Below are 23,054 nucleotides of genomic sequence, written 5' to 3'. Positions count from 1 at the left end.
CAGGTTGGATTTTGCTTTAATTACAAAAGGTCGCACCAGCAGTAGGAAACCCCCCCGGCCCCTCCCACCCCACGCACCCAGGGGTCCCTCACCCCCCCCAGCGTCCAGCACCCGGTGCCACCCCCACCCTGGTGACACTGCCTGAGCCTCGTCCCTGGGGGGGGGTGGCAAAACACCTCCACCCCCGCCGACCTGCCCCCCATGTGCCCCAGCACAGCCGAGGAGGGGGTGACTGCACCCCCCGGCCATGTGCCCCCCCCACTCCCCTCCTGGGGGGGGTTGGCACGGTGAGGGGCCCCCGTATGTCCTTTTTTTTTTTTTTGTATTTTTCATGTATTTTTTAAATAAAACTCCATTGGGCATCAGTGCCGTGGACAATTCCCGGGGGTGCCCCATGGCACCGGGGGGGGGCACCCCATGCCGGCAGAGCTGCCCCATGGCCCCCCGGGGCGTGTGTGAGGGCAAAGCCCTGCCAGGCGTGGGGCAGGGTCCAAAGTGCAATGGGGGGTGCATCTCCATGCCCCCCCCCCTCCCAGTGCCACCCCCCTGGTGTCCCTGGAGCAGGGGTGGTGCCCGCCGGGTCCCCGTTAGATGGAGGTCTCGTCGCTCCTGCCGGGGGGGTGGGCACGAGGGGGGGGGGATAAAAACGAGACAGACAGATGCATGATCACGGGGGGGCCGGGAGCAGGGGTGCCCACTGTGCCCGCAGCACCCGGCGCTCGCCCCGACAGACAAGGGATGGAGAGGGTGGCGGGGGGTGGGGGGTGCAGGAGCACCCCCGCTCCCCCCTTCCAGCCCCCACATGTTAATGGAGAAAATTAAAAAACAGAAATCTGGGCGGGGGGTGGGGAAGAGAGAAGAGCAGGGTTAGTGCGAGCTGCCCCCCGCTGCCACCCGCGGGGACAGAGCCGGCACCAAGACCGGGGCCAGTGCAGGTGCCCCCACTTCATGGACACCCAAAAAGCCCCTAGGCACCCAAGGGACAGTGCGGCACCCACTGAGCACCCTCACACCCAGTGGGCACCCAGTGCCATGCAGCGTGCACCCAGGGGGTACCTGGCACCTGCTGGGCACCCTCACAGGGGATGAGCACCCAGTGGGCACCCAACTGGCAGCCAGTGGGGCCCAGGGGAAGCCCTGGCACCCAGTGGCCACCCCTGCACCCAACAAGCACCCAACAGGCACACAGCAGGCCCCATGGCACTTCATTGGCACCCGATGGGCACCCCTGCACCCAGCTGGCCCTCCTGCACCCAACGGGCACCCGAGACACCCTTGCACCCGCGCGGCACCCGAGGGGAACCCTGGCACTCTACTGGCACCCAGTGGCCACCCTTGCACCCAACGGGCACCCAACGGGAACCATGGCACTGTGCTGGCACCCGGTGGGCACCCCAGCACCCGGGGGGCACCCCGCCTGCGCCCAGCACTCACTCGGAGCCGGAGGAGTCCTCGTCCACGGTGCCTGCCCGGATGCTCATGGCGATGGGCGCTGCGCCACTGAGCTGCTCCTGCAGACTCTGGCGGGGCCGGGGCGCCCCAGGGCCCCCCCCCACGGCTGCCCTCGCTGCCCGAGGAGGCGGCGGTGCCGGCGGGGGGGCGGCGGGGGGGGCACGGGCTGCCCGGGGCGCAGGGCGCTGCTGCGCTCGCTGATGGGGGGCAAGCTCTTCTTCTTCAGGATGCCTGCGGGGACGCGGCCGTCACCGGGAGTGCCGCCCCAGGGCACGCCTCCCCGGCACCCATGGGTGCTGCTGCCCTGTACCTTTGTGGGGATGAGGCAGCGGCAGCAGTGGGGGGGGCCTAGGGGGCACCTCGCCCCCCACCGCCGTTTCCACCCGCAGCGTCTCCGAGCCCCCGTGCCCATCGCTCTCGCTGGCTGTTGTCACAAACTCCCCGGGCCAGTACGGCCGCGCTGGGGCCACCGGGCTGTCACCTGCGGGTGGGGACGGGGGAGCTGAGCCAAGGTGCACCCCCTGGACCTGTTACCCCCCCGGGGCCCCCGTTGTGGGATTTACCCGTGGGCGCGGGCGGCTGCTCGGGGCGCAGCAGCGCGTCCCAGCCGGCACCGGCGGCCTCGTCCTCGCTGTCGGAGGAGTGCGTGGAGCCGTAGGAGCCGCTGGGGTCATCCTCCAGCGACAGGTCGCTGTCAGAATCGGTGTCATGCTCTGTGAGTTGGGGACACACACACACAGAAGTCAACGGGTGCCCCCACCCCGTGCTGCCCGTGGGCTGAGGAGGGACGAGCTCGGCGCACCGACCCTGCTGCTGCTCCGCGGCGTCCAGGAGGAGCCCACCCGGCTCGGCCAGCGCCGGCTGCACGCGGCCGCCGCTCAGCCCCGCGTCCTCCCTGCAAGACAGCGGTGACAGGGGCGTCCCAAGGTATGTGCGTGTCCCCGGCACGGCCCCCCCCGCCCCGTACCTGCACACAAAGGGGATGTAGCTGTGCTGGCTCTTGGCCACGCTGTGCAGGGAGCCCGTGGAGTCCCCGAAGGGCGCCTGGTAGAGCCGGCCGGCCACGTAGGTGGTGTCGCAGCTGTATGCCTGCAAGGGGATGGGGACGTGGTGGCTGTGGTGGCACCCCCACCCCTTGTGTCCCCCCTCCCTACTCACGGTGGTCAGCGTGGACTTGGTGGCCAGCGCAGGGTCGGGGCCACGGGCACGGGCGCAGCTGGAGCGCAGGCTCTGCCGCACCTCCCTGCTCAGCACCACGCAGAAGAGGAAGATGAGGGGGCCCTGGGGCAGAGAGGGGGGGTTGTGGGTGGGGGCCATGGAGGGAGCCCCTGCCGGCACAGCTGCGGGCCATCGGCAACCGGATGGGCAAGGGGCCCCCTTCAGGTGCCCCCCAGCCCCCCATTGGCACCCCAAAGTGAGTGAGGGTCCTCCCATAGCCATTGGGTGACCCTGCTGATACTGCAGGTGGGTGAGGTACAACTGGTGATGACTGGGTGCCCCCCAGTGGCACCCCAAGGAGGTGAGGGGCTCCCCATACCCATTTGGTGCCCCCCCATTAGCTCTCCAAAGCAGGTGAAGGCCCCCCCACGTCGGGTGCTCCCCCTCCCCTCACCCACCCCTGTGCCCCCATGGGTTCCCCCGTCAGCTGCAGAGGGAGAGGAGCTGGAGCGGGGCGGTGCAGAGATCTCGGGGCACAGCGGGCAGTGCTGTGCGTGGGGTGGGGGCACGGGGGGGCTGGGGTACCTGGAGGCAGTTGGAGATGGCGAAGAGGTAGTGGAAGAGGATGGCGTCGCTGTTGACGGCGAGCAGGGCCAGCAGCCAGGCCAGGCTGGGCAGCACCAGCACCACCAGCGCCGTCTGCAGCCCGGAGCTGGGGGGGCCCTGTGTCAGCGCCCCCCATGCCATGGGGCAGGCACCCGCGTGGGGCAGGACCCCCCGGGACCCCCTGCTGCGGGGACACGGTGTGGGGCTGCCCATGGGCACCCCGTGCTGCTGCCACCTGTGGGCAGCCCCGTCCTTTGTGTGCCCCAGCACCCACGGGTGCTCTGTGCTCTCTATGTCCATGCCACCCATGGGTGCTCCCTGTCCTTCATGTCCTTTGGGTATCTTTGAATACCTTCCCGTGCCCCTGACACCCATGGGTGCCCCCAATGCCTTTCTGTGTTCCTGCCACCCATGGGTGCCCCACTCCTTCCTGGCACCCATGCCACCCTGTGCCCTCCGTGTGCTCCTGGCACCAGTGGGTGCTACCCTTTCTGCGCCCCTACCACCCATGGGTGCTCCCTGCCCTTCCCACACCCCTGGCACCCACGGGTGCCCATCGCCCCGTGCCCCCACTCACCCCGTGCCCTTCTTCTCGAAGCCCTGGGGGGCGGCGCAGGAGGCCCTGGCCGCCAGCACGAGGAAGAAGACGCCGACCTGTGGGGCAGGGGGCGAGCGGGGCGGTGAGCGGGGCCCCTGCAGGTCCCCAGGGTGCCCCGGGTCCCCTACGCACCGCCACGGCGCAGGCGCTGGGCCCCGCCAGGCTCCAGACCAGGCTGTCGTGGATGGAGAGCCAGCAGAAGTCGGGGTTGCCGTAGCCCTCGGGGTCCAGCCCCACCGCCAGCCCTGCGCAGACACGTGTTGGGGCGGGGCCTCCGAGGGGGCGGGGCCTCCGCAGGGGGGCGGGGCCTCACCGGGAGGGCGGGGCCTCCGCGGACAGGGGCGGGGCAGGGGAAAGGGTAAGGGGTAGGAAGGTGGCTGTGCTCCTGGGGGCGGGGCTTAAGCACGTGGGGGCGGGGCTTATGCAAGTGGGGCGGGGCCATGCTGCAGGGTGGCGGTGCTCTCGGGGCTGGGGTGTGTCAGAAGGGGCGGGGCCATGCACTAAAGGGGCGGGGCTAAAGCCATGTGGGTGGGGCCGAGGTCGTTGTGGGTGGGGCTGGATCTTTGAGATGGAAGGCGCTGGGGGCGGGGCCATGCACTTGGGGGTGGGGCTGTGTTGCCTGGGGGCGGGGCCATGCTTTCAGGGGTGGAGCTAAGAGCTCTCAGGCCCTTGTGGAAGGGGCTACAGCATTGGGGCGGGGCTAAGGCCCTGGGGGAGGGGCGAGGATCTTAGGGGCGTGGCCAGAACGCTGGGGGTGGGGCCTGGCCAGCCATCAGCACGGAACCAGGACCACACCCTGTCAGCCGATTGGGGCAGGTGGGCAAGGGGGCGGGGCCATGCACGGGGGGCGGGGCCCTCACCGGTGATGAACGCGGGCAGCCCCCAGCCCAGCACGTGGTAGAAGCGCATGGGCCCGCGGTCGACGTGCCGGGGCTCGCTGCGGCGCCGGTAGAGGTGCAGCGCCTCCAGCAGCGCCCAGCCCACGGCGCTCAGGTGCAGGAACTGCAGCAGGATGGCCACCACCGTGCAGGCCAGCTGCGCCGCGCACACAGCGTCACCGACGGTGCACCCCGGGGGGGCCTCCTGGAGCCCCGCCCACCGCACCCACACCCCCCATAAGCCACGCCCCTTGAGCCACACCCACCACGGAGCCCCGCCCACTGCAGTTCTAAGCCTAGTTAGCCCTACCCCTCGTAGGCCCCGCCCATCAGCTAGCCCCGCCCCTTCGTTGACCACACCCATTGGTTAACCCCGCCCCTTCATTGGCCACACCCCCGGTTAGCCCCACCTATCCCATAATCCCTTCCCAGGCTCCCCAGGCCCATGGCCCCGCCCCCGATGGACCCCACCCTCTTAAGCCCCGCCCCCACCATGCCATTCCCCACCAGTGCCACCTGCAGCCCCGCCCCCACCTCCCCGCCCACTGCTTAGCCCCGCCCCCATCCCTCCCCCACAGCCCAGGCCCACGTGGCCCTGCCCCCAGATGGACCCACCCTCTTAGCCCCGCCCCCTCTTAGCCCCGCCCCCTCTTAGCCCCGCCCCGCACCGGCAGGTCGGCCTGGTTGATGCCCAGCATGAAGACGAGCTGTGCCAGCAGCAGGGCGGTGGCGCCGTGCCGCCGGATGCTGTGGCGGTTGGAGCGCAGCCCCCGCAGGGCGCCCAGCACCAGCACGGCCAGCAGCAGCCCCGCCAGCGCCACCCCCAGCGAGGCGTAGGTCAGCGCCGCCAGCGGCAGGATCTCCCCGTTCTGCCGCACCGGGGGGGTGGGGTGGGTTCAGGACACGCCCCCCGGACACGCCCCGAGACACACCCATGCCGAGCCACGCCCCCACCCAGTCAGGAGCTCCGCCCCCCACCGCCCCGCCCCATCTCTGGGCCCCATCCCCTATATAAAGCCCCGCCCATTTCCGGGCCCCACCCATCGCAAGGCCCTGCCCCTATGTGAAGCCACGCCCACAAGTGGCCCCGCCCCAATGAGAGCTCCACCCACTTTTGGGCCACGCCCCACCTGTGAAGCCCCGCCCACTTCCGGACCCTGCCCCTTTGGGAAGCCACGCCCACAACTGGCCCCGCCCCTGTGGGAGCCCCACCCGTTTTTGGGCCACGCCCACTTCTGGGCCCCAGCCCCTCCCCCTGCTCAGCCCCGCCTTCTGACCCCAACCCAGCGCCCCCAGCCACGTGGCCCCACCCACCCCTCAAGCCCCGCCCACTCCTCCCGGCCCCTCCCCCTTGCCAAAGCCCCGCCCCCCGGCCCGCACCTCTCTGCGGGAGATGTCCATGAGCACGGCGAAGCTCGTCATGTGGTTGCACTGGCAGCTGACGTGGCTCTGGTTCCGGAACACCACCTCGCAGCCCCGCGCCGACCAGCCGCCCGCGCCGCCCGCCCTGCGTGCCCGGCAGCGTGGGGCCCGGCACGGGGCGGGGGGGGACGGCCCGTGCTGGGGACACCCCCGGGGACACCCCCGGGGACACCCCGTGCTGGGGCTGCCCCCCTCGCCGTGCCCCTGCCACCCACTCGTGTCCCCAGGCTCAGGGCAGCCACCCCGCAGCTCTGTCCCCTCGCCACCCTCCCGTCACCCCACGGACAGCGCCGACCCCTCCCCGCAGTGCCCACCCCGTGTCCCCATCCCGGCCCCGTGTCCCCGTGCCACCTCCCCCCCGGGGGAGCCAGGCCACCCCCTCCCTGTCCCCCGCTCACAGCAGCGAGTGGTTCCAGAAGACGCAGATGGGCTTGGAGCGCTCCTGGGTCTCCAGCAGGCGGAACTGCAGCGTGATCGGCTTCTCCAGCGCCCGTGGCGCCCGCCCTGCCGCCGCGTGCACGCTGATGCTCACCACCGGGGTGTTGATGATGGGCCGCTTGGGCACCCTGGGGCACAGTGCGGTCAGGGCCACGGGTACCCACCCCACAACCCCACATGTCCGTGCAGCAGCCGCAGGCAGCCCTGTCCAGCCCCTCCCTGGGGACACTCAGGCCCCCTGTGTGTGTCCCTTGGGGGCTGCCCCGTGTCCCAGCACCCCCAGCTCCCTCCCTTGCCCTAGCACCCTATGGACACCCTGTGCACCAATGCTTGGGCACCCCACAGCACTCCCCCTACCCCTGTGCTCCCCGTGTCCCAGACCCCTCTCAGTGCCCTTAGTGGACCCCAGGGCCCCACGGCCATGGCACCTGAGGCTGCGCTTGTCGGTGTCGTACTGCTCAGGCAGGAGCCCGGCTAGGGTGCGGTAGATGATGACGCTGGCAATGGCCTGGCCCTCGCTCAGCTCCGGGTGCCGCTTGTGCCGGGTCACCAAGGTCACCTCCTCCTCCTCCTCCTCCTCCTCTGCAGCCTCTTCATCCTCCTCCTCCTCCTCCTCGTCCTCCTCCTCCTGCCCTCCCGGGCTCGGCAGTGGTTTCCCGTGCCCCGTGGGGTGGTCTGGGGTGGGTGGGCAGGGGATGGTGGGAGCCTGGCGCCCTGGCAGCCCTATACTGAAGACCCTCAACCTTGCCAGTCCCTTGGCCACAGTGGGGTCCCCAGCCCTGCCAGCCCCATATCAGGGACCCCCAACCCTGCCAGTCCCTTGGCCACACTGGGGTCCCCCCCATCCCCACAGATGTGCAGGGGTCCCCCATGGCCCTGCCCACCCCATGGCTGTGGGGTGTCCCCCCCAACCTGTGCCACCCCCCCCGTTCCCAACACCGCCCAGGACTCACGCCTGCCCTCGGGGGGCCGGAAGACGCTCTCGGGCAGGATGACGGTGGTCTCCAGGTCAGGGGGCTTCTCCCCCCGCAGCGCCTCGTAGCGTGGCAGCCGGGCACCCGCGAAGCTGCCCTTGTCCAGCCGCACCACCGACACCACTGCGGCACCGGGCGTCACCGCCAGCCCCGCACCGGCACCCGCAGCCCCTGGCACCCAGTGCCCATGTGGGCAGAACCCCGCTATGTTACGTGTCCCCTGGGCATGTGTGGGGCCGCATCCCCAGCAGGTAAACGCACACGTATGGCCTTGGGCATGTATGGCAGCATCACTGGTGCAAGCACACGCACACAAAGTGCCCACGGTCCTGGGAGCACACACGTGTCCCCTGGGCACACATGGTGGGGATACATGATGCTCACACCCCCAGGTGTGCACACATCTATGTCCCTAGCTCTGCAGGTGTCCCCAGGCACACACAAGCCCCCTGGGCACACGTAACAGGAACACAATGATCATGTCCACAGGTGTGCGCGTGGCCATGTCCCGGGGCACAGGCGTGTCCCTGGGTGCTCACATGTCCCCATCCCTGGGCACACAGGGGTTAACAGCCCCAGGGCACACACATGCCCATGTCCCCAGAGGCACAAGTGTCCCCGGACCCACAGCCCTGGGCACACACGTGCCCATGTCCCAGGTGTGCACATGTCGCTGGGCACCCCCCCCCCACCAGCACCCACCCACCTGCGGGCACACACCCCTCCCTGTTCCCATCCCCGTGCCCTCACCGATGTTGGGGGTGACGATGGTGAAGGGGCTGAGGTAGGTTTGGCGCATGTTCTGTGCCAGGGCGCTGGCGTAGTCCTCAAAGTGCTTCAGCAGCCAGGCTGTGCCTCCCTCCGTCTGCTGGATCAGCTCCCAGTGCCGCTTGTTGCTGGCGTCCAGCAGGGCGCTGCCCACCCGCAGCAGGTTCTGGGGGATGGGCAGGGCTGGGACAGCGCCTCGTGGTGCCCGCGGCCGCGGTGCCCATCACCCCAGCGTCTGGGCATGGGTTTTCCCTCCCCCTCTGCTTCGCTGCGCTGCAAGGCTCTGTGGTGGGGGGCCTGGCACTGCCAGGCTTGCTGTGCCCCCCATCCTGAGTTAGGGGGGTGCCCATCACCCCGGCACCTCGGTTTTCCCTTGGGGGCACCAAGTTCACCACGCGCAGGGCTCAGCTCCTCCTTAGGATTGGGGCACCATGCGGGCACCCAGCACTAACGGCTGGTCCCCAGCACACTCAACCCCTGCAACCCCCACCCTGCGTTCTAACGGGAGCCCATCACCCTGACCTCTGGGCCCCAGCCCTGCTCCTTGTCCCCTGGGGAGCAGGGCAAGGAGGAGGTGCCCTGGTGCTGCCAGCTGGTCCCAGTGCATCTGCCACCCGGCTGGTCCCACTGCGCACCCCTCTCTGGTGAGGGGACCCAAGTGTGTGCCCTGTCCTCCCCCATCCCAGCCCACCTCCCCAGGACCGGGGGCACAGCGGGGTCCCCCCCGTACCTCGGTGAAGTGGACGTCCTGCGTGGCAGCCAGCCGGAAGCCGCGCTGGGCGCTCTCGTGCTGCAGCAGGCGGGCGGCCAGCCGGTACGCCAGGCGCACGTCGCTGCCGAAGTAGGCGGCCGTGTGGCGCGTGGCGTTGTGCAGCTGCAGGGCCACCCGCTGAGACTGCGCCGTGTCCAGCACCGACTCATTGCGCACCAGCCGCTCCGCCTGCCGGCATCACCGTCCTCAGACCCCGCTGCCACCCCCTGCCCCGCTCCCTGTCCCCCCCACCCTCTCCCAGCCCCGGTCGGGGACACTTACGAAGCCCTTGAGGGCAGCGAAGGCCAGCGAGGTGCAGTTGAAGAGGTTGGGGGGCAGCCAGCCCTTGTGCTCATCGCAGTGACGCACTGCCGTGCCTGCAGGGAATGTGGTCAGCGGGGACACCACAGGGACACCGGCACATCCCCATGTCCCCTGTACCCATGGGGACCTTTGGGCACAGGTTGGCATCAGGGCATGGGATGGCAGCGGGCAGCTCTGTCCCCATGTTCCCCCCCACTCCCATGGAGCACTCTGGGCACGGGGTGGCACTGGGCAGCCCTGTCCCTGTGGGGGCACAGAGTGAGGACAGGCAGCCCTGTCCCCATGTCCCCCCCTTACCGATGGAGCCCTTGGGGCATGGGGCAGCAGCAGGCAGCCCGAAGCGTGTCCGTGGCCACCAAATGCTGGCCTCAATGGCACGGGGACAGCTGTCGTAGTTGACTGCAAAAGCCAAAAGGGCCGGGCATCAGGGCTGGGCACTGCTGGGGACGGTGGCACCCAGCTGCCAGCACCCACCTTCGCAGCCGCTGGCCGTCACCTCGGCGAAGGGGTTGTCGCAGCGGTCACAGTGGCGCCCGATGACGCCGGCCTTGCAGGGGCACTGCCCGCTGGTGGCATCGCAGAGGCGGGACAGGGAGCCGGTGGGGTAGCAGTCGCACAGCAGGCAGGCGTCGCTGCCCGCCGGCCGGTAGTGGTTCTCCTGGGGATGGGGGGACACAAGGGGGCTCGGTGGGGCCGCAGCAGGCAGGGGGGCGCGGGGCCAGGCAGGGGGCATGGGTGCTCACCTTGCAGCGACACTCGCCCGTTGTCTTGTTGCAGTCGGGGTCGAAACCCTTGGCGACGTCACAGCTGCAGGGGCCGCAGGTGGGGTGGCCCCACCACCCCCGTGGGCACGGCTGGTCCACCCTACGTGGGCAGCACGGCACGGCATGGCACAGCATGGCATGGCACAGCACAGCACAGCACGGTGTGGCACAGCATGGCATGGCACAGCAGCACGGCATGGCACACGTATTGTGCATGGCCACTGGGCTCTTTGCACAGCCACTGTGCCTTCCTCACACCCACCCTGCCACTTGTGTGGCCACCTTACCCTTTGAATCTCCCCCAAGAGCCATGGTGGTCCTACACAGGACATGGTGTGGACATGATGGCCACCGTGGCTCTTGCATGGCCTTTGTGCTCCTGCTGTGCCCACTGACCCTTACACCGCAGCATGCCCCTCTCATGCACACTCTGTCATGTGCAGGGCCACCATGGTCCTTGCATGGCCACCATCCCCTTCCATGCCCATCCTGCCACCTGCCCAGCCACCATGTCCCTTGCATGGCCACCGTGCCCCTCCTGTCCCCACCCTGCCACTTACATGGCCACCGTGACCCTTTGCAAGGCCACTGTGCCCCTCATGTCCCCAGCATGTCCTTGCACACCCACCCCTACCCAGCAAGAGGGATGGGGCACGCACGAGTGTGACAGGCGCCCATCTGGGTGCCCGTCACACTCGCGTGTGCCCTGTCCCTCCCCGCCACTCACTTGTGCTCGCAGTATGGCCCGAAGTAGCCCTGGGGACACTCGCAGACGTAGCCGTGGGTGGCACCGGCTCTGCGCACGCAGGCACCCCGGTGCTCGCAGGGGTCGAGGGCGCAGGCGCTGATGCAGCTGTCACCAAAGTAGCCTGCGGCACCGGGCACGAGGACAGGCACAGTTGGGGACATGCACTGGGCAGCCAAGGCAGAGTCCCCAGCTGGTGTCCCCAGAGTCCCCTGTCCCTTGGTTAGGGATGGGTAAGAGTGGCTGTGAGGGGGTAGCGGTGCCCTGGGTGGCAGTGCATGGGGACACCAACAGGAATGTGGCAGTGCTCAGGGAGGGTGGCAGTGGCCATGTGGGGACAGTGATGGGTGGGCAGTGCCCAGGGACAGCGAGAGGGGGTGGCAGTGCCCAGGAAAGTTGGCAGTGGCCACGGGGACAGTGAAAGGATGGTGGCAGTTAGCAGGGAAGGTGACAGTGACAATGGGGACAGTGACAAGGGTGGCAGTGACCAGGGAAGGTGGCAGCGCCTTGAGGTCTGTGCCTTGCAGGTGGCAGTGCCAAAGGCAGAAGTGACAGGGAGTGACAGTGCCTTGGGGACTGTGCTTGGGGGTGGCCACACTAAGGATGGTAGCGCCCAGCAGGTGGCTTTGCTTGGGGAGGTGACAGCACTGCGGGTGGCAGCGCCAGGGGAGGCAGTGCCTGGGGAGGTGACAGCGCTGGGAGGGGACAGTGGCCTCGGGGGGTCTCACCCGGGTGGCAGCTGCAGGAGAAGCTGTCCCAGTCGTCGCTGCAGTAGCTGTGGGGGGGGCACGGCCCCGAGTCGCAGGGGTCGGGCAGGGCGCAGCCCCCCTCCACGTTCACCCGCGCCGCCGGTGCCACCGCCAGTGCCACCGCGCTGGCCGCCGTCTCGCCCACGCGCACGCCCTGCGGCACCGCCCGTCACCGCCGCGCCTGGGCCCCCCCGGGCCCCCCAGCCCCAGTCCCTTTGCCCAGTGCCCCAGGTTGTGTCGCTGTGCCCAAATGTCCCCATGGCCCCGCAGCCTGTGTCCCTGTCCCCATGCCCATAAGCCCCATGCCCCCACCCCTTAAACCCACAGGCACTGTGTCCCCCTTCCCATGTCCCCATGACCTACACCATGCTCTGTGCCCACAGCCCCACAGCCCCACAGCCCCATGCCCATACCCATGTCCCACAGCACCGTGCCCATGTCCCCCTCCCCTGCGCCACGTCCCCATGCCCCTGCCCCCCGCCCACTTGCCAACCAACGTCCCATGTCCCCACGTACCTGCAGGCAGCCGCGGAAGCCCTGCTCCACCTGGCCGCTGTCCCCTGCCAGCCCCCCCACGCTCAGCGTCCGCAGCCGCAGCCCCTGCAGCCCCCCGGCCACGTCGGCCACCGCCTGCGGGGACAGGGGCTCTGAGTGCGCCCAGCCCCAAGGCACCGCGGGTACCGGGGGGTCCCTGCCCCGGGGGGGTCCCCACCCTGCGCCCTGCCCCAGCGCCCCCGCGTCCCCATCACCTGGTGGCGGCCGTAGTCCAGGGCGAGGAGGAGGAGGGTGGCCGGGGGGGCGCGGCCGGGGGCCCCCCGCAGCTCCAGCTGGAGGTGGTGCCAGGCGCCGTCGTTGACCCTGGCGTGGGGCAGCCGCAGCCAGGCCAGGCGGGAGCCCCCCTGCCACACGCCCGCCTCCGCCTGCCCCTCGCTCAGCTGCGGGCAGAGGTGTCAGTGCCCCCCTGGTCCTCCTCAGCACTGCCCCCATGGAAACCTTCCCCCCCCCACCCCCCATGGTTCCAGCACCCTCCTTGATAGGTGATGGCCCCCAGGGCGATGCCCCCTGCACAAATCCCCCCCCAGGTAATCCCCCCTCCAGGGCAATCCCCCTGGGGTAGCCCCCTGCTCCCAGGGGCAATCCCCCCATAAGGACAATGGCCCCCAGCATCGTCCCCCACCAAGGGCAGTAACTCCCCCAGGACAATATCCCCCCCCAGCACTGACCCCCCAGCAATGCCCCCCCCAAGGGCAACACCCCCTGGACAACAGACCCCGCAGCAACCCCCTGCCAAGGGCAGTAGCTCCTAACCCTAAGGATAACCTTAACCCCACCCCACACTGCCCCCAGAGCAATATGACCCAGAGCAATCCCTCCCCCATGCACGTGCCCACCCCCGCATTCCCACAGCCCCCCCAGAGCAACATTCCCATGCCCATAGAGCCAGGGCAGCACCCCGTATGCCTACAGACCCCAGGGCGGCACCTCCCATGCCCGTAACCCCTGCACCCACAGACCCTGTGCCCACAGCCCCCCACCCCAGGGCAGTACCCCTGTACCCATAACCCCTGTACCAGTAACGCCCATGCCCATGGCTCCCCAGGCCCATACACTCTCTGCCCCGTGCCTCCCCTTGCCCCCGGCACACCTGCAGGGTGAGGGTGGCCGTGGGCCCGGCGGAGGCGCGCAGCAGCAACCCGCGGGGCTGCCGGGTGCGGAACATCAGCCCCAGGTGCCAGGGCAGCGTCAGGGGCAGCGCCAGCCCGCTCCAGGCCACCAGGCTGCTGCCCAGGAACCGCTGGGGACTCGCCATCTCTGCGGGGGCACAGAGCAACGTGTGCGCCCACCGCCCCCCAGCCGCCCCATGCCCCCCCCCTTGGCCCCAGCCCCCCGTTACCTTCCTGGCACGTCTTGCCCCCGAAGCCCAGGGGGCACTGGCAGCTGAAGCTGTCCCACTCGTGCACGCAGGTGCCCCCGTTGTGGCACGTGCCGGCGTCACACACCGTCTTCTTGGCGGGGCAGCCTGCGGGAGGGCAGGGGGGGGACGGGGTGGTGCGGGGCTGGTGCCCCCCGAGTGGCGGGCGATCCCGGCACTGTGCCCCCCGCCCAGCCCTACAGACTGCAGCCCCCTGACCCACCATCCCCAGGCACACCAAGTGCCCCGTGGCACGGTGATCCCTGGCCACCCTCTGCCCCAATGCTCCCTGCACGGTGCCCCTGCCCAGCCCCCATCCAGACCCAGAGCAAGGCACCCCCCTAACCCCACATGCCCCAGTCCCACACCCCCATGGCCTGGGGCTGCAGAGAGCCCTGAGCACCGCCCAGCCCCATGTGCCCTGATCCCCCCTGCCTCAGCACCCCCCGTCCCTATCCCCACACCCCCATGCCCGGGGCGCACGGCCCCCTCCAGCCCTCTGCTCCTGCCACCCTCAGCCCCACGTCCCCACGCCGAGGGGGCACGGGGAGCTCTGGGCATTTCCCCAGCCCCCCCCCCAGCCCCGGCAGCCCCCCCACCTGGCACGGTGCCGTTGTTGGCGATGAAGGCAGCCAGGTCGACCGGGCGCTCGTCGATGTGCAGGTGCCGCATGCAGCCCACGAAGTGGCGGCTGCGGATGGGGAAGCTCTCGGGCAGGGTGGGCACGCCGCCCAGCAGCAGCGGCCCCGTCAGATCCAGCGACCTGCAGCACCAGCGTCACCCGCGGGGGCCCGGGGGGCACCCCCAACTTGCACCTTCACCCCCCCGGCCCCCGGCCTTACTTCTTGGAGCCGGACTGGGTGCCCTGCGCCGCGCACGAGTAGTTGCCCAGCATGGGGCCGAACTTGAGGGCCATGCCTGTGTCACAGTCGTCCACCGCCACCACGGCCACCTTCTGCTCCGACGGGCCCTGGGGCAGCCCTGACTTCCCCAGCACGGGCTGGGGGCACGGGATGAGCCATGGTGCCAGTGCTGCCCCCTCCCCGCTGGCCTTCATCCCCCCATCATCCTCCCAGCTGGGCCCCAGCCCTTCTTCCCTCCATCCCCGAACCCACATCCCTGGTCCCCTCCATCATCTTCCTCCGTCTCCAAACCCACATCCCCGCTCCCCTCTGTCCTCTTCCTCCATCCCCGAACCCACATCCCTTCTCCCCTCCATCATCTTCCTCCATCCCCAAACCCACTTCTTTACTACCCTCCATCCTCTTCCTCTGTCCCCAAACCCATATCCCTATTCCCCTCCGTCCTCTTCCTCCACCCCAAACCCACATCCCTTCTCCCCTCCATCCTCTTCCTCCATCCCCGGTGCCCCACTCCCCTTCACCCTTTCCCTCATCCACCCAAGCCCCCACCCCACTCCCCTCCATCCTCCTCCTCCCCTCCCAAATCCCACAACCTCCCCGCTCTTCTCCATCCTCTTCCTCCATCCTCAGCCCCTCACCCTCCTCCACCCCCCCTTTACCCACCCCCAAACTCCCTCTTCTCCCCTCCATCCCAATCTTTATCCACCCCAATTCCCACCCCAATCCCCTCCATCCTGTTCCTCATCCCCAAGCCCACATCCCTGCACCCCTCCACCCTCTTCCTCCACCTCCACCCCCCTGCTCCCCTCCATGCCCCCCATCAGCCCCCACCTTCCCGTCCCTCTGTCCATCCCCCCACGCCACCCCATGCAGCCCCGTCCCCCTGTCCCCCCCCCAGCTGTGGCAGCCTGGCGGCCCCCCCGCGCCCCCACCTTGTTGTAGTAGTGCAGCTGCACCCGGTGCCACTGCCCATCGCTGACACCGCCTGGCACGAACGGGGACACCGTGGTCGTGGTCTCACCTGCGGGCACCACGCGGCATGTCGGGCTGTGGGCACGGCCCGGGGGCAGCGAGGGGGCACAGGGGGGGGTCAGGGGGTGACAGCAGGGGGACAGTGCCACAGGGCAGCGCCAGGGATGGGTGCATGGGAAGCAGGTGCAATGCAAGGGACGCAGTGCCAGGGATGTGGATGCAGTGCCAGGGATGTGGACGCATGGGATTCAGGTGCTACACCAGGGATGCAATGCACAGGACGCAGTGCCAGGGACGTGGATGAAATGTATGGGCTGCAGTGCCACGGCTGCAGTGCCATGTGGTGCCAGGGATGCAGTGCCAGGGATGTGATGCATGGGACATGGCTCTGTATGGGATGCAGAGCTGGGGATCCAGGGCCAGGTAGTGCCAGGGATGCAACAACGGTGATGTGATGCACGGGATGTGGTGCCAGGAATGCAAAGCATGGGATGCGGTGCCAGGGATGCGGACACGGTGCCAGGGACGCGGTGCCGGTGCCGTGGTGCGGTGCCAGGAGGAAATGCCGCGGATGCCGTGCTGGGGAGCGGCGGGGCCGTACCTGCCGAGAAGGTGAGCTGGATCTGCTCGCGGACGATCTCCAGCGCCACGAAGTCGTGCTTCTCGTTGAAGCGCCCGTTGTAGAGCAGCAGCGCGTCCCGCTCCTTGGTGGCGAACCTGTGCCCAGGGACAGGGGCTGTGTCCTGTTCCCAGAGCGCTCGGGGCCCTGCCCCATCGCCCCACATCTCCCCGGCGTGCCCCACACCCCAGGTGCCCACCGGGATGCGCTGCCACTCCCTGCCCCGCTGCCCCCCCCCCCCATGCCATCTGGGAGCCCCCATGTCCACGGGGCCTCCACAGTCCCCAGTAGGGCGCCCACCACCCCACGCCCCACTGCCCAACCCCACGTCCATGGGTCACTCCCCCCCCATGCCCCGTTACCCCCCCATGCCTCCTGGGCACCCCCCTGCCCCTGCCCCATTTTTCCTACCTATACCCCCTGCCCCCCTGCCCCCAGTGACACCCATGGGGTTCCCGCCACCCCACACCCCACTGCCCCCACCCCATGCACACGGGGTGCCCACCTCCCTGCCTCACAGCCCCCTGCCCGTGGCCTCCCCATGGCATCTCCTCCCCCCCGTGGGCTCACGTCAGGGCGAGGGTGAAGTGGAAGCGCTGGCGGAGGCCGCGGAAGGTGACGAAGGAGCGGGGGGGGAAGCTGCGGGTGCTCATGGCACAGAAAGGCTTCTCGTAGTGCCCGGGGGGGCACTCGCAGCGGAAGCCCCCCACCAGCAGGTTGACGCAGGTGCCCCCGTTGCGGCAGACCCCCGGCACGCAGCGGCCACGGCGGGCGCTCAGCTCGCAGTGCTCCCCTGCACGAGGGCACCTTGGCACCGGCCCCCCCGGCACCGGGGTCGTCGTCCCCCCCCCAAGCCCTGGGGGTCCCCTCCCCACCTCCCACCCCCCCCATTGCATCTCCAAAGCCTCTTTATCCCCAGCTCCATCACCGTGGCAACCAGCTCCCATCGCCACGGCAACCGAGACAAAGCCCCCCCCCCCCCCAGCCCCCTCCTCCAGCTGGCTGCCCCCCCCAGGGGGCTGGGGGTGCCTGGGGGTCCCCAGTGCCACCGCTCCCAGGGTGACCCCGTGATTGTGGCGTCCCCCCAGCAGAGCCACACACTGGGGGGGGGGGGCAGATGGCCACGTGGTGGTGGCAGCCTGTCCCTGGAGTGTCCCCAGGGTGTCCCCACGGTGTCACCCCAGACGTCTCCCTCCGCCCTGACATCCTGCAGGGACCGCACTGGGATGGAGGGACAGAGGGGACAGGGAGGAGGGGACAAGGAGAGGACAATGGGGGGGGGCGGTGCGCAGAGGGACCTGGAGGGCGGGGGGGGGCTCAGGGGGTAGGGGGATTGGGGCTGGGGGGCTGGAAGGAGGGAGGGGGGGCAGAGGTGCACGAAAGGAGGAAGGCGACGGTGGGAGACAAAGGGGAGGATGGGGACAGAGGATGGACGGAGGGAGGCTGGGGGCTGGACAAGGGAGGGCTGACGGGGATGGGTGCTGCGAGGGCTGGAGGGGCGCACCACGAGGGGACGGGCATGGCGCATGGAGGAGCGGCAGGGAAGAAGGGACGGGAGCGCAGGGCTGACGAGGGAGGACGGGGCCGGGTGGCAGTGGGGCAGCAGCAGAAGGGACGGAGGCCGGAGGGCTGCAGGGAGCAGGATGAGGAGGACTCGGGGGGAAGCAAGGCAGGGACGGGCACCGCGAGGAAGCCCAGGGACAGCGCCGAGTGCTCACCGGTGAAGTCCTCGTGGCACTCGCAGGTGTAGCCGCCCTCACGGCTCCGGCAGCGCCCGTTGCTGCCGCAGGGGCTGGAGAAGCAGAGGTCCACCTCGGTCTCGCAGTAGTCGCCGGTGAAGCCGGGCGGGCAGCGGCAGCGCAGGCCGGTGACGGGGTGGATGGGGCGGAACAGGACGGTGTCGGAGGCCAGGAAGGGCGCCGAGCTGTCGAACTTGAGGACGGAGACGCAGCGCATGTAGTTCTCGCAGGGCTCGCGCAGGCAGATGTTGTCGTCGAAGGGCAGCACGCGCTGCGCCGAGATGGCGGCCAGCAGCGAGCGGTTGAGGTACAGCCGCTCCTGCAGCTCCTCCGAGGAGAAGAAGCGGGCGCCGCGCGCCGAGGCCGGCAGCCGCACCGAGAGGCTGACGTTGAGGATGCGGGCGGCCCCCACGTCCGTGTCCGTCTGGATGTTGAAGAGCACGACGCGGTGGCGGGGGGCCGCCAGCACCGCCGCCACCCCCTCCAGGAAGAGGCTGAGCAGGGGCGAGAGGAAGCGCTCCTGGGACATGTCGGCCAGCCGCAGCGTGATGCTGTTGCTCAGCATCTCGTCCGTGATCACCGTCACCCGCAGCGTGCACTGCGCCGTGGCGCTGTGGACCCCATCTGCGGGCAGGACAATGGCTGCGGTCACCGCGGTGGCACCCAGCAGGATGGCCGTGGGGCGACCACCCAACCGCTGGTGTTCACCACAGTGGCACCCAAAGGGAATGGTCATGAGTTGACCACCCACCTCCTTGTGGTAGCCACGGTGGCACCCAGCAGGGGCGGCCATGGGGCAAACACCTGACTTGTGGTGGTCACTGCGGTGGCACCCATTGGGCCTGGTCATGGGGTGACCAGCCACCCCTTGTGCCCTCCACAGTGGCACCTGATGGGGATGGCCGTGGGGCACCAACCCAACTGGTCCCACCCTGGGGTCAGTGCCTGCGGTGCCTCCTCCACCTCCTCCTCCTTGCTGGGGTGGCGGAGGGACAGACGGACAGATGGAGGATGGGCAGAGCACCAGCAGATGGACGGATGGACGCAGCCAGGGGACAGCTCGGGGACGTGGGGACTGCAAGTGGCACTGGACAGGGGGCCGTGGGCTCAGGGAATGGTGACAGACGGTGGCCCCATGGCAGTGGCTGGTGGCCGGGGGGTGGAGGGGGCGTTGCCATGGCGGTGGCAGCGGGGGCCCAGCTATGGCCGGACCCTTTGTTCCCCAGCCCCTGTGCAGGGGGGGGCACAGGGGGGCTCCCAGCGACCCCCTCCCCACCCCTTTGTGTAGCTGGAGCAGGAGCAGCAGATGGGTGGCTGGGGGACGCGGGGCTGGGGCAGGGGGCATTGTGGCACCAGGCAGCGTGCTATGGGGGGCTGGGGCTGTCCCCCCAACCCGCTAGGGCTGGGGAGAGAAGTGGGAGGGGGAGCTCTGTACCCAAGCTGCCCCCCCCCATGAGTGAAGGCCCCCACGTGCCCTCAGAAGGGGCTAAGTGAGAAACTGAGGCAGGGAAGGGCTGGGGGGGAGAGGATTTGGGGAGGGGGAGCCAAGCACCCTCACCCTGTTCCCTGCCCCCAGATTCCCCATGGCCGAGAACTGAGAACCCCAGTAAGCCCCCCCCCGTGCCACGGTTTCCCCCAGCACAGTGAGACGTGGTGGCTGTGCCCCCCCCCCCCACGTGTGGTTCCCACTGTGTCAGCTGAGCCCAGACCCCCAAAGCTCCCTGGTCACAGCCCCATGGGGGTCCCTGTCCCCCCGCTGTCACTCCCACACAAGGCAGAGGCCCTGGGGGGGGGACATGCAGGCCCAGGACCTCCCCCCCCCAACATGGAGCCACTGGGGCGGGAGGGGCCTGGCCCCACAAGGTGTCTGTGACTCAGTTTCCCTCCCAGTCCCCAGGGTGGCACCGGAGCCACTCCCCTCCCCCCCTCCAAGTTGGCCCCCCCACCCCCCTAGAGCACCCTCCCATTCTACCCTGGGCCCCAGACATTGGGTGCTGCCCCCCCCAAACCCACACTGAAGTGCCAGGACCCCCCAAACACATGCACAGGGTCCCAGGGTTCCCAAACCCATGCAACAGGGTTGTGGACTCCCCCCGCAAAAAAAAAAATCCATGCTCTGCAGTATTGGGTCCCTCTCAGGCCCCCCAGGACTGAGGCTGGTGGTGGGGAAGGCAAAGGGGGTGCTGGGGACCCCAGCTGCCTCCTGCCGGGACCCCTGGGCTGGGGGAGGGCAGACAAAAGGTCCCCAGGATGTCTCCAGATCTGGAGGGGGCACCCCAAAACCTCCCTGAGGCAGCAGGGAGCACCTACGGGGGCTTCCCCAGCCCCAAACTCTGGTGGAACCCCCCCCAGACCACCCCCTCCTCTCCCCAGGTTTCCCCCCAGGGGTTCTTACCGGAGACGGAGACCCTCATGACGGCCTCCAGCGGGCGGTTGTTGTCCAGGGCCGGGCTGAGGCGCAGGTCCCCGGTGCGGGGGTCCAGCAGCACCAGGTTGAGCTCATTGCCCTGCTCGAAGGCGTAGGTCAGGCTGTCAGAGACGTCGGGGTCGCGGGCCGGGATGCGGCCGATGATGCCGCCGGGGAAGCTGCCCGAGCGGTTGGTGATGTAGTTGTTGAAGACGATCTCGAAGTTCCTCAGCTGGGGGCTGTTGTCATTGGTGTCCCGCAGGCGCACGTGGACGGTGGCGCGGCTCACCAGCGGGGCCGAAGTGGCCTGCACCACGATGACATACTCCGCCTTGGCCTCATAGTCCAGGTCGGCCAGGGCGGTGAGCTCGCCGGAGAAGATGTCCAGCTGGAAGACCTCGGGGATGTTGCCCTCCACGATCTGGTACATGATCTGGGCGTTGGTGCCCTCGTCGGGGTCGGTGGCCGTGATGCGGGCCACCACCAGCCCGATGGGGCTGTTCTCCTCCACGAAGATGTCGAACTCATCCTGCTCGAAGACGGGCGGGTTGTCGTTGACGTCCAGCACCGTCACCTGGATCTCCACTGGTGTCCGCCTGGCCGGCACGCCCTTGTCGACAGCGTACGCCCGCAGGGCATAGAGAGGCACGTTCTCCCGGTCCAGGCGGCGCAACGTACGGACGATGCCTGAGGTGGACTCGATGATGAAGTCGCCGTCGCCATCGTCACCGCCCTGGAAGGTGTAGAAGACCCTGCCGTTGAGGCCCGAGTCGCGATCAGTGGCTGAGACCTGGAGGACGCTGGTGAATGCGGGCACATCCTCGTAGATGGAGCCCTGGTAGGAGTCGCGGAGGAACTGGGGTGCGTTGTCGTTGACATCGCTCACCAGGATCTCCAGGTAGGTGGTGTCGGACTTCTGCGGGATGCCGTTGTCACGGGCCGTGATGGCCAGGGTGTAGGACACCTGGTCCTCATAGTCCAGCTCCATCTGGGTGGTGACAGCCCCCGTGTCGGGGGCGATGCGGAACTGGGGGATGCTGTCCTCCATCAGGTAGGTGATGCGGGCGTTCTCGCCCGTGTCCTCATCCGTGGCGCTGATGACCACCACTGTGGTGCCCACCGGCCGGTCCTCGTTGACGTTGACAGTGTAGTGGGAGCTCTGGAAGACAGGCCGGTGGGTGTTGGCATCAGTGACATTGACGACCACCTGGGCTGTGTCCTGGCGGGTGCCATCGGAGGCGGCGATGGTGAGCAGGTACTGCCGCTCCAGCTTGTAGTCCAGGGGCAGGGCGAGCGAGATGAGCCCGCCGCCGCTCTGGCTGGTGATGGAGAAGCGGTTGCGGGTGTTGCCGCTGGAGATCTGGTAGGTGATGACGCTGTTGGCGTCACGGTCGACAGCGGAGACGGTGAGCACGCTGGTGCCCACTGCCGCGTCCTCGTTCAGGCGGGCACCGTACTCCCGCTGCGTGAACTCGGGGCTGTTGTCATTGACGTCCAGGATGGTGACACTGACGCTGGCCGAGGACGCCATGGGCGGGCTGCCCTGGTCCTGCGCCTCCACCCCAAAGCTGTAGAAATCCACTGCCTCCCGGTCCAGCTCAGAGGCCACCACGATCCACCCCGTGCTGTTGTTGATGGCAAAGGGGAAGCCGGCGCTGGTCTCAAGGAGGGTGTAGACCAGGCGGGCGTTGTCACCCGAGTCAGCGTCAATGGCTTGCACGTGGATGACGGAGTAGCCTACAGGCACGTTCTCCAGCACGGTGGCCTGGAAGGGCGTGCTGACAAAGATGGGCGCGTTGTCGTTGACATCCAGCACCTGCACGGTGACCAAGCCGCTGATGTTGGAGAGGGGCGGGCGGCCACCGTCCTGTGCGCGGATGCGCAGCGTGTACTCCTTGCTGGCCTCGTAGTCCAGAGGGCTGACCACGTCCAGTGCACCTGTCTGCGCGTCGATGTAGAAGTGGCCGCGGGTGTTGCCACTGACGATGCTGTAGTGCACCAGGGCATTGCTGCCCTTGTCACGGTCGGTGGCCGTCACCCGCAGCACAGCTGAGTTGGGCGCCACGTCCTCGGGTACCTGTGCGATGTAACGCTTCTCACTGAACTGTGGTGCGTTGTCATTGTCATCCTCCACCACAATGCGCACAGTGGCCGTGGCACTGCGGGGCCCTGGCTCCTGGCCCTGGTCCGTGGCCTCCACCAGCAGCTCGAATGCCTCCACGGCCTCGCGGTCCACGGGGCCGCGGGTGCGGATGACGCCCGAGCGGGGATCAATCTCGAAGACCTCGTTGGCACCGCCGGCGTTGAGGAGGCGGTAGAGGACATTGGCGTTGGGGCCGGCATCGCCATCGGTAGCCCGCACTGTCAGCACCTCGTAGCCCACCTCCAGGTTCTCCCGCACACTCTCACGGTACTCGGGCTGCTCGAACGCTGGGTCGTGGTCATTGGCATCGCTCACTGTCACCGTCAGCGTGGCCATGGCACTGCGCCGCGGCACCCCGTGGTCCACCGCCGTCACCCGGAATACATGGGTGCTCTTGCTCTCGCGGTCCAGTGGGGCGGCCGTGGTGACGGCACCGGTGACGGGGTCCATGGTGAACAGGGCGTCGGAGCGGCTGTCAAAGAGCGCGGCCATGGCGTAGTGCAGCTGCCCTGCCTCGCCCGCGTCAGGGTCCACCGCCGTCAGCCGCGCCACCGCCGTCCCCGCCGGCCGGTTCTCCGCCACCGACGCCTGGTAGCTGGAGGGCTGGAACTGCGGCGCCGTGTTGGGGCTGCGGCGCTGGCGGGAGCGCCCCGCACCCGCGGGGACCCGCATGGTGCTGGTGGCCCCAGGGCTCGTGGCGGCCCCTGCAGTCGCGGTGGCCCCGGGACTCGCGGTGCCGCTGGTGCACGCGGTGCGCTCGGTGCTGCCGGCG

At 69.2% G+C, this 23,054-nt stretch overlaps 1 protein-coding gene across 1 annotated transcript; it reads right to left on the bottom strand.

Moving 5' to 3' along the window:
• Positions 1–108: 108 nt before the first annotated feature.
• CELSR2 (cadherin EGF LAG seven-pass G-type receptor 2) lies at positions 109–22,954 on the bottom strand. Its single transcript, XM_032203170.1, is given in 37 exon segments — positions 109–609; positions 1,435–1,553; positions 1,555–1,580; positions 1,582–1,683; positions 1,763–1,933; positions 2,016–2,165; positions 2,259–2,347; positions 2,420–2,541; positions 2,611–2,733; positions 3,196–3,322; positions 3,794–3,870; positions 3,947–4,059; positions 4,675–4,849; positions 5,361–5,561; positions 6,073–6,199; positions 6,513–6,680; positions 6,981–7,227; positions 7,506–7,649; positions 8,277–8,460; positions 9,025–9,234; positions 9,328–9,422; positions 9,667–9,768; positions 9,844–10,027; positions 10,113–10,233; positions 10,861–11,002; positions 11,607–11,781; positions 12,144–12,257; positions 12,377–12,562; positions 13,273–13,439; positions 13,522–13,647; positions 14,139–14,302; positions 14,382–14,539; positions 15,335–15,423; positions 15,976–16,091; positions 16,564–16,786; positions 17,712–18,356; positions 20,128–22,954. Coding segments are annotated over 37 exon segments (8,331 nt in total). The 3' UTR covers positions 109–587.
• Positions 22,955–23,054: the final 100 nt, after the last annotated feature.

This window comes from Aythya fuligula, chromosome 25 (genome assembly GCF_009819795.1).
Source record: "Aythya fuligula isolate bAytFul2 chromosome 25, bAytFul2.pri, whole genome shotgun sequence".
Classification (NCBI taxonomy): Eukaryota; Metazoa; Chordata; class Aves; order Anseriformes; family Anatidae; genus Aythya; species Aythya fuligula.
Note: the sequence above shows the minus strand (reverse complement) of the source record. Positions and strands in the feature narration are given on the sequence as shown.